The sequence below is a fragment of the Lolium perenne genome, unplaced genomic scaffold (assembly GCF_019359855.2).
Source record: "Lolium perenne isolate Kyuss_39 unplaced genomic scaffold, Kyuss_2.0 unplaced22, whole genome shotgun sequence".
NCBI lineage: Eukaryota > Viridiplantae > Streptophyta > Magnoliopsida > Poales > Poaceae > Lolium > Lolium perenne.
The window spans coordinates 1-10,396 of NW_027248980.1; the positions used below are offsets into that span (position 1 = coordinate 1).

The 10,396-nt window shown below is 46.0% G+C and overlaps 1 protein-coding gene and 1 long non-coding RNA gene across 17 annotated transcripts; one reads left to right on the top strand and one right to left on the bottom strand.

The window, feature by feature from the left end:
• Nucleotides 1-348: 348 nt before the first annotated feature.
• LOC127326508 (uncharacterized) lies at nucleotides 349-3,670 on the bottom strand. 16 transcript variants are annotated; one of them, XR_007867941.2, is made up of 7 exons: nucleotides 3,108-3,669; nucleotides 2,852-3,025; nucleotides 2,447-2,767; nucleotides 2,258-2,314; nucleotides 1,576-1,963; nucleotides 1,152-1,244; nucleotides 349-1,050 (listed from the first exon to the last, which is right to left on the bottom strand). It is a non-coding gene; the product is annotated as an uncharacterized lncRNA (long non-coding RNA). The 16 variants fall into 16 exon arrangements; XR_007867935.2 differs by having other exon boundaries at nucleotides 349-1,047; nucleotides 1,152-1,963; nucleotides 3,108-3,670; XR_007867936.2 differs by having other exon boundaries at nucleotides 349-1,356.
• Nucleotides 3,671-9,198: 5,528 nt separating this feature from the next.
• Nucleotides 9,199-10,032, top strand: LOC127326507 (uncharacterized). Its single transcript, XM_051353357.2, has 2 exons — nucleotides 9,199-9,375; nucleotides 9,521-10,032. Exons 1-2 carry the CDS (start codon nucleotides 9,291-9,293, stop codon nucleotides 9,778-9,780), a joined length of 345 nt encoding a protein of 114 aa, XP_051209317.1. The 5' UTR covers nucleotides 9,199-9,290; the 3' UTR covers nucleotides 9,781-10,032.
• Nucleotides 10,033-10,396: the final 364 nt, after the last annotated feature.

Below are 10,396 nucleotides of genomic sequence, written 5' to 3' on the forward strand. Positions count from 1 at the left end.
CAGCACAATTGCATACTTGGCGGTAGCAACCGCGAATCCTTTCATCCTGCCGGCACTGGGCCGACACATAGTTAAAAGTATTTAAGTCAATCCTACTACCTGTTTTGACATGAACGCCTCTTAGTTAAGTACGAAATATGGATTATGTGAGACAGTGAAATATAACATTAGTTCATTTAAGATGTATGCACAGCAAACCTGTCTGAGTTGTTTACACTTGACAAAACTATCTGTTTGAAAACATAAATAGCCTTTGTGCATCCCTGTTTGCAAATTTTTCTAGAAGTTTCACCCAAGAGTTTATTCCGACACCACTGTTGGCATGACGTCGGGCTCACACGACCTGCAGCTGGACCGCTCGCCAGCGTAGGCGTTTTGCCATCCCGGGGCGGAGGGTGGCGATGGAGCGGCTTTATGCGGTCGCTAGTGCAGTTCGCGACGTGAGCGAGAATATGCGGCGGGGAAAGATATGCGGTGAACTACGGGCAGATGAGGAGAAGCGTCAGCTAGCATAGATTCAGTCGTCAGTGGCTGGTACGTTATCTTTTCCTCTGGTGTCCCATTACGGTTACCACCGACAAATGAGCAAAAGCTAGAGAAACGGAACAGTAGTAATACCCTGAATCATGCATACAATTATTTTGTTCATTCCGGTGAAACCATTTGTTAGTACTCTGGTTTGTAAGTGAAAATCGAAGAGATTAAAATAGAACAAACAGCATAGATGCAACTACGTGCTGGGAACCTGTAAGTACCAGTTTCAAAAGGATCGAGTTAAAACAATACATTATGTAGATGGCGTGTTCCATTCGGAATTGGAACATAAAAACAGGAAAAATAAATGCAACTCTTTGCACACCCATGCATTGCAAATATGCAGAATTACACGCAGTAGAAAAGATACAGCTAGGGAAGACAGCCGTCAGGATGGTGCCTTACAATGTACATGAAACTAAGCATTGGCCATATGCCTTTCCTGTGTGAACAAAATTCGTTAGGCCACTTTAGCTCTCATAGATAGGTTGAGGAGTGAGTAAGCATAACCGTCTGCTGCAGATTTGTTGAGTTGAGCCCAATTAAATTTAAGAGTCCAACTTCAGTATGTGCAGCTTAATAGAAACAACCAAGAAAAGTAGGATCCGGGAGATTACCGTAATGATACTTAAACGGGAAGAGCCCCATCTAGGACAGCATCAACATATATGAACAATTCGAGCAGTGCACACTTGCACTTGCTATTTCATCTGGGCAAAATCGGAACTTCGGCAGTTAAATGTGGGGAAAAACTGGACAATAAGCTCGACGGAAGAGGACTCCATAAATTTGTAATAAGAATTGCATGAAGTAAGTATTTTCCTGCATCAAATGGATATGAACAGAAGAATATGCAGGAAAAAAATACACAATCCCAGGTCACAAACATCTGATCATAATTTGGAAATTCAAAATAACCTTTTGTTAATTAAGGGACCCAAAATAAAACTAAAACCAAGCAGTAGTGTTTTGTGATGTTTCCAGTGGAAAATGAACTGGAAAACTAAACATAGAGATTTTCTTTTCATCTCAATTAAGTACCTCGATATTCTTGAGCCAGACACATGCATACATCAATAGGGAAAGCCAAAATGTCGTTTTAATGGTCCCTGCCAACATCACTGCAGTTAGACTTCTAAACGCGTGTTGTACATCTATTCCAACAAAAAGAAAGGTGAGCCTATGTTATAATATCAAGAAGGCAAAAAGCTGGGTAGAAAGGTAACTCAATGTATGTTGCGATAGCACTTCTATAATCCAGGCAAAAAAAAAAGAACACTTTCATAATTCTGCACCAGGGCTTGAACCTTCGCTTAGGCATATAACCCATCAGATGAGTAGCATCCAGCTGAATACGTTTTTGTATATCTTCCAGGCCTCCTGGAAGAGCTCCCAGGAAGGTAAGACATGGAGCTCTGTTTGTAGAAGTCTGGATGGTTAATCATAAACAAATTATCAAAACTAAGGTGTGTTTTTAGATGGCCCGAAACAATAGCAAACTAAAACACATGGACATCAACAACTTGGCATAGCGGAGAAAATATTAGAAATTCTGCATTCTAAACATGTAATAAGCAATAAGCACCATCGGCAACACTGTCATGACTTGTTCTTTTCTAGACAAATTCCTTTTTTCCATTTAGGCATAAACACAAACAGCTGCAAGACAAATGTCCTACTCCTACTCAGAACATGACAACAGAAAAATATAGAACCTGTGTACCTGCAACACATGTTCTACTCCTCCTTATTATGTTTTCCCAAGCCGTCCTGCTGTTAGCTGCAAGGAGAAGGTGCACCAACAAACTCAATGGATATGACACTGGATGGACCCAAGGAAATTAGGGTTCCTCACCAGCCAAATAAACCGATCATACAGCCAACTTGACCCAAGGAAATTAGGGTTCCTCACCAGCCAAATAAACCGACCGTACAGCGAACTTGCAGCAGCAGACGCCCGCAGAAAGCCACCTCTCCGTCCTTGTGGCCAGCCGGCGCTGCTGGTCGGCCAGGCTGCCAAACGGGCGCCACCCTCCTTCCTCTTGCTGGCATGTTACGCAAAACTTGACCCGCAGAAAGCCACCTCTCCGTCCTTGTGGCCGGCCGGCGCTGCTGGTCGGCCAGGCTGCCAAACGGGCGACACCCTCCTTCCTGTTATTGGGCAGACGTTACGCAACACCGCGTTGCCCACAGAGTGGTCTGCTGCTCCTTCGCCATTGCCAAATCTCTGCTGCTGAAAAGAAGAATAAGATCGAAGCCACAACCGAAAAGAACGAAAAATGAAGAAGGATGGTGGACACAGGGGAAACAGCCTCACCTCGGCGACTGATCTAATCAACCAGACAGTGCAGCGTGCTCCTTGTTCCTCTCGCTGCACGGATGCTCCACCATGTTGGATTTGTCCCCGGAACACCCCATGCCGCGACCAGCAACCCCCCACGCCACATCTTAATCGATCATGTAGCACATACGTGCATCTGACATGCCGCATCTGTGAAGATAGAAGGCTATTGCACATGAGAGAAATTAAATTAAGCAAAGGGAAGGGAAGATGTGGTTGATGTCATGTGTACCCTAGGAGACGGAAGATGAGGAGCTTCAGGTTGATCTCGCCGCCATGGTACCGTCCGTCTCGAGCGGAGAACCTTGGGGATGGGCGCTGGGTCTCGCTTCTGGAGGAGAAAGCGGTCGCCCATGGAGCTGCCGTACTCCGGAGAGGATAAAGAAGAAGTACAGAGGGCGGCGCCGGTTTCTCAGCCGGCTGTGGAGGTCGGTTACGATGCGGGGGTGAGCGGTGGGGCGTGAACCTGGAGAAGATAGAGATGCAGTCTAGTTACCCAGAAACGTCCAGAAATATCTCTATAATAACTGGTGGGCTAGCAGGAAACTGCCACGTTTCTCAAAAAATGCCACGTTATTAGACTAATAGGAGGCAACTTCACCCAAAGATCAGGAGACTCACGAAAAGCGCCTCAGCCGGTAGCCGGTAACCTGCTCGTCCCTAAAAGAAAAGTGAGAAAAAAAGGCAGAGCCAAGTCAGGGACACGCGTGAGGCAGAGATTGGAGAAAGGAGAAGATAAATTGCACTTCTACAGTGCTCAAAACGATATGGAGGAGCTAATCTGATCAACTTTTATATAGTTGTATAGTTGTATAATGGTAGCGAACTAGTGTTGGAGAGTACTAGACTCCCGACCACTGAATTCTCCGCTCACTGGATCTGTCCATGTTTCTTGGTGAATTCCGTTTCCCATATAATTTGTTCACCGAGAGAATCTAGAGCATAGTTGTTAATTAGTAAAACATTTCCACTTAATTTGCAGTCAACTAGTCATGCTTGATCGCTTCGGAATCAGATTATCCTGTAAAATCTAGTGCTTTGTTTGGCTGTGCATATTTGGTCACTGTGCAGAGATCATGTCTAACCTTTAAGGACATTTGCTGATATTTTGTCTTCTAAAAAGGAGAAGTATCTTTAATAAAGAAATAGAAAGAAAAGTGGTGCTGCAACGTGAGGTTAATGACATGGTTGGTCCATCAACACGTGTATGCACGTGGATTGGCCTCAAATGCTTGCTCCGCGCCTCCACGGCTCCACGACAAACAAGCCAAGACCAGACACCAACATTGTGGGCTCAACTTTTCAGTATATACCATATAAAATGGCGGTTTCTCCTAAAACACTAAGATTGGAGATGCTAAATATCTTCAAACCAGGAGTAATCTAAATTATGTGCTTGACTTTTGAGTTCTGTGATAGTTCCTACAAAGTTCGTTGAGTGTTACCAGCTAGAGGTAATAGTTGAAAGCTCATACGAAAATATTGCGGTGAAGCACAACCTATACTAAACAACCATGTAAGAAATAAACTGATGATGCCAAATAAGAAAGAATCCAAGTTTCCACACTGATACAAAGACTATAAAAGATGAACACAACCATCAATTTGTTACATACTTCCTTCTGACTGAATTATCTAGCTAGAACACTGCCAATGCAACACCCGTATATAACACCATTCTTCGTTTCTCTGAAGATTGCAGTCACCGGCATAATCGTCCATTGTGCAAAGCAAACCTAAATATTAATAATGGTGCATATACTCATATCTGTAATCATTTTGAATTTTGATGATAATTGTGGAGTATCTTTGCCAAATCAGATTTATTCCAACCAGATGGCTAACTTTTTTTTTTCTGAAAAGAGGACTGGAACCCTGGCCTCAGCAGTGATGCCTGACATATAGGAAGGCAAAGATAAGTTTACTAAGGAAACCATCCGATAATTGCATACATGTTGCATATTGTAGAGGCAGAAGATGACGAGGCAACCACAATCAGTATATGTTCTCGCATACTACAGCCACATATACGATCATCTTGAGATGTCATTGTTTCACCTCAGTACTGACTAAAATTGAAAACTAATAACCACAAACGTCATGCCAAAATAAAGAAACCCGACAAAACAATAATAATACGATGAGGGAGAGGTAACCTACCAACTGGCGTGTGTGTGTGTGTGTGTGTGGGGGGGGGGGGGGGGGGGGGGGGGGGTGGGGTGGTGGAGGTCAAAGACCATGGACGTAAGAATGGCCAGCCAAACCAATATAGATTATAGATGTCAATAAAAGTGGAGCCTATATGTCATCCAACAGGTGAAGGAAATGTCAAAGAAAATAAATAGGTAAGGAAGTGGGGGATGAAAGGAGGGGGATCACACAAATAAATGATGATGAGGGGCGCTATCGACAGAAGGGGCAATCCACAAACAAATGTATCACCACGGGTGGGGTGGATTCATTGAATTTATTGACCACAAGCAAAAAGTGGGTGGCAGTGCATCCAGGCCCTAGCGGGATTCGGTGATTAATAACAAATGATTTACCAAACATACACATGCTTCTTATACTCAATGCGATTAATAACGAGTGATTTGGTTGTTTAACTAGCGGCCGGTGAGCCCTTCAAAATGTTAAGGAAAACACATGGCTTGAAGCTGAAAGACTAGTAGTAGTTTTTTCCAATGTGGTTGCAAGAATCACATCGAATATAAGACAAGTCGAACTATAGATTAGGATAAGATGCCTAATTAAGTTGGTCGATGGATCTTGAAGGTTCATTGGTTAGGGCTCAATCAAGTATATCCTTTGAAATATTTTCAAGACACATAAATCGTGATTGTCAACGAATCTGATTTTGATTGAACTATTGAGTTTGTCCTTTGTTTGCAACATCATAGAGCTTCAACGTAGATAAGACCGGGCACAAACAAGCCTGGTAATTTCTGTCCTATCTCCCTCCAAAACTGCGGCCTCAAGGTACACTCCAAGTGCCTCACCTTAGGCCTCCGGGACCTCATCCCCTATCTCATCCATCCAGATCAGACCGGGTTCATCTCTGGGCGGTCTATTGCGGAGAACTTCATCTATGCCGCTAACATCTTTCAGGCATGTCACAAGCGCGTTGTGCCTGCCGCTGTCTTTAAACTTGACTTCCGCAAAGTCTTTGACTACATCAACTAGGATGCTCTCGACCGGATCATGGGGGCAAAGGGCCTTCCCGATCTTTGGTGCTCCTAGGTTAGACTGCTCAATCACACTAGCCAGACTGCGGTCCTCCTCAAGGGCATTCCGGGTAAATGGATCCAGTGCCTACGTGGGTTAAGGCAGGGGGACCCCCTATGCCCCTTCATGTTCAACATCGTTGCCGATGTGCTTCAACAGATGCTCCTGCATGCTTCCCGGAGCAGCCTCCTCCTTCACCCTCTTGTCGACGACCTGCCCTGCCCTGTCCTTCAGTACGCTGATGGCACCCTTCAACAAAGGTGCTTGATGACTTCTCGGCTGCTACGGGGCTCACCATCAATTTCCATAAAAGCACCTTTGTTCCCACCAAAATAGACCCCACCTCTGCCATCTCTATGGTCTCCACCTTCGGCTACGAGGTTTCTACCTTCCCCCAAACTTACCCGGGCCTCCCGCTCTCTCCCTACAAGTTGCGCATTGGGGGCTACTCCCCCATCATGACTAAGAGCGACATGTAGCTCTCAGGTTGGCGAAGACGATGTCTTCCCATTGGTGGCCGCTTGATCCTGGTCAACTCTGTCCTCACTTCTATGCTCTCCCATGCCCAGTCCTGCCCATGCCATGAGCGGGGGGCTCCTCCCCACGGGCGTTATTGAGGCTATAGACAAAAGATGTTGCGCCTTCCTATGGATGGGAGAGGATAGTTGTAACGGTGGCCAATGTAAAGTAGCACGGGATGACGTGTGCATTCAAAAACTTTGGGGGGGGGGGGGAGGGGGAGGGCTTGGAGTCATTTCCCTCCCTCCCCAAAATTCGGCCCTCCTTATAAAATTCCTCACAAAACTACACTCTGACGATCTGGGGGACCGCCATCACCTCGATACTCCCATCAAGAAGGATATTGTTGCATGGCTTGCTTCCTTCCGCTCCATCTCCAAGATTTCCCTGGGTAATGCATCGTCATGTAGTCATGCATTACAATAGGAACCTCCACTGCTTTCTAGTTCGACCTTTGGCTTGGTGACTAAACTCTTCATGACCGTTTCCGCCACCTCTTCTTTCACTCCACCCACTCCACCCGCCCCAACATTAACGTTGCGATTACCCTCTCTCTGCGCCTCCGTAGTTCCCCTGGACCGTGCCTCACTGTTGCCGTTGCGACCGACCTTCGAGCATTGTCTTCCGAGTTGAGCCATGTGGACATCCGCCATGATGTCCCAGACTTACGTGACGGCTGCCTCACTAAAAAAAAAACTCTCAAACAAGTGTTTGTATGTTAACTCTTTCAGGCATTTGCAGACCATGATGTGGCGACGAAGGTTTGGAGGAGTGCTGCCCCCTTAAAGTTCAAGATTTTCTGCTAGCTAGCTCAGAAGAAACATCTCCCTACCAACGAGCGGCGGTTCCGACACCACCTCTCTGCCTGCGCCGCCTGCCTCTCCTGCAACCTTGATGAAGACACGGATCACCTGCTGCTCTCCCGCCCCCTTGCGGTGGAAGTTTGGGCTTCTTTCCAATGCGATTTCGACCCAGGCGCATATACCAGTTTCGCTGACACTTCTCCTCAAGCGTTGCTGCAGCTTCGAGGAGTCCATCATCAACACCGACATTACTTGGAGCATTTGGAAGCGGAAGAACACCCTGACTTTCAACAACGTTGTGGAGAGCTCTCCCTTGTCTGTCACAGGTGTATCAAGAATGTGAGGGCTTTGGGCCTTTAGATGCAACACCCCCTCCTCAACCTCCTTTCTTAATTCTTGGTGTAATGGATATGACCCCCCTTGAGCTCCTTCTCTACTTTAGCTTCCTCCGCCCTCTAAAAATGCGCTTGTAAATTTATGTTCTTCTGTTTGGTTATAAAGTTGTTCAGACTGGCGTAAACCCGCCGTAGTCCGGGTAAAAAAAAAAAGAGATTCACCGCAACTGGTGTGGAACCTAGAACCCTATACTATAGGATTGCCCTACATGCATGTTGTGTTTCGGAACACAGCGCTACCGTTTTTAAGGTTGGTGCTTCAGAGTGAGCCGCTCATGTTACCAGACAACCAAATCATCGTTTATCGTGTTCGCTGCTACTGGGTTGTGTCTCAGCGGTTATGTCGGACATGTTTGCCGAGGTGTGATCCTGCATATTGAGAGAAATATGTCAGTAGAGGCTTATGTAATTTAGTTACATTACTTTATACAAAGTTTGAGGGAAACGACTAGAAAAAATAACCAGAATATCTCAAGCTCTAGCGCGTAAAGCCAAAACATGAGATGTTCTCGTTGATAGCTAGACACATATGAATATTTCTTCAATTATTAAATTCCAGTGCCCCGGTCTTGAATAGATGTTGGGTGAGTATGTCTGTCCACATTCAATTTGGTATGTAAAAACCTCATCAATTTGCATATGGGAAGAGAACACAACGGTGATTTCTATAGAGGTGGTGTGAGTATATGTGTTTCTACAGTACCCCTGTCTTCAATAGATGTTGTGCGAGTATGTGTGTCTACATTGTACCCTGGTGATTCCTGTAATACTAAGATTTGAAATGTTAAATATCGCCAAACCAAGAGTAATCTAAATTTTTCGCGAAAACGCAAAAAGCTTTGCGTTTCGATTCATTGATAGAAAAGAAGTTTATATTACAAGCCTAAGACAAGGCTGGGACACCCACACACACACACCCAACACTCAAAACGCAAATTGTGGCCTTTTGTCGTAAGAGTAATCTAAATTGTGTGCTTCTTTTTTGAGTTCTGTGATAGTTCCTACAAAGTTCCTTGAAACCAGCTGTCTTGTGTGATATGTCTATCTACATTGTTTTTGGTATATATGTAAGAAAATCATTAAATTTCATATGCGAAAGAGAAAAGAAGGTGCGTGTCCGGGCATGAGCAAGTACCAAATTACAAAATCGGCATGAGGAACATATAAGAGTATATATGTGCACAACGATGTGCATATGAATCTGCACAAATTAAACCGTTGAAGGAATTTGTAGTCCTTGCGCTGGTGCATGGATGATGGATCACTGAACTACTGATGGTTGCATGTGAGTTTGATCACACTGCATGCATGCACGTTCGCCCACTCCTCATCTCTTCGGGCTCCCATGCTTACCTGCGCCTCGCTCTGCCCTATAAATAAGACCACGCCCTACTCACTCTCTCAACTCACAAGCAAACCATCCTCTTCAGTCCTCACTGCAACACCAGCTAGCTCTAGATCGACTGATCGGCAATGGCGTCGACCAAGGCTCTCTTCCTTCTCGCTGTCCTCCTCGCGTCCGCGGTCCTCCTCGCCGCGGCGGCCACCGAGCAAACTCGTGAGCTCCATTGTCTTCTTGTTTTCCCTTTCGATCGGCGTACATATATATCGCTAAATTTACGCAGCTTGCTTACATTGCGCGTCGGATCAAGGGCTTACGATATGCTATCTGCGTACCAAATGTGTGTGTGGTTTGCGTGCAGATGACAAGGAGGAGAAGGTGAGCACCAACAGCGCCGGCGTCCAGGACGACTGGCATGGCGGCGGCGGGTACCCAGGGCGCGGGGGCGGCGGCGGTTACCCTGGCCGCGGAGGCGGTGGCGGTTACCCGGGCCGCGGCGGCTACGGGCCCTGCGGCCGCTGGGGCTGCTGCCGCAGTGGGTACCGCGGTGGCTGCATGCGTTGCTGTGGGTCTGCCAACGAGGTGCCGGAGCACATGGATCGCCCGGAGGTGCACAACTAGCCGGATCGATGTCCTGTTGGGTACGTAGCTGCCTAGCTTGCTTGCTTGGTAGCTTGGAGCGATGCTCTGGAAGCTCTGTCCAGGGTCCTGAATAAAATAAATCTCCGTTGTGTGCAAGTGAACTATATGCGCGGATGAACGTATGTTCTAGTACAACTACGTGCTCGTCCTTTGTTTCGTTGGAATAATAATCATTGTAATGTTGTCTTTTAAAATAAATCATCAATGTGATGTGTGTGAATCAGTAGTAAAGGCTCGTCAATATGCTGTGCTTCAGAGTCGACCGATCGCAGAATGATTAATCTGGTACGAAAGTAGGCCACGTATCGTCCTTCAAGAAAACTTAAACACGGAAGATCAAGGAGACCAATTTTTGCTAGTATTTCAATGGATTTAGATATAATTATAGATAACTCATGTCATTCACGGTTGCTCCAAATAATGTAGGGCGTGGAGTTTGACTCCTTCACAGAGAGGACACCTACCCCGAGGGAAGCATCCGCCGCCATACACTTGTAGATAAAGAGGACGTCTACTTGGAGAGAAGCTATGGATGAGGAGTATGATGCACTCATGAAGAACAAAACCTAGAAGTTGGTGGGAAACTCAAAGTGTA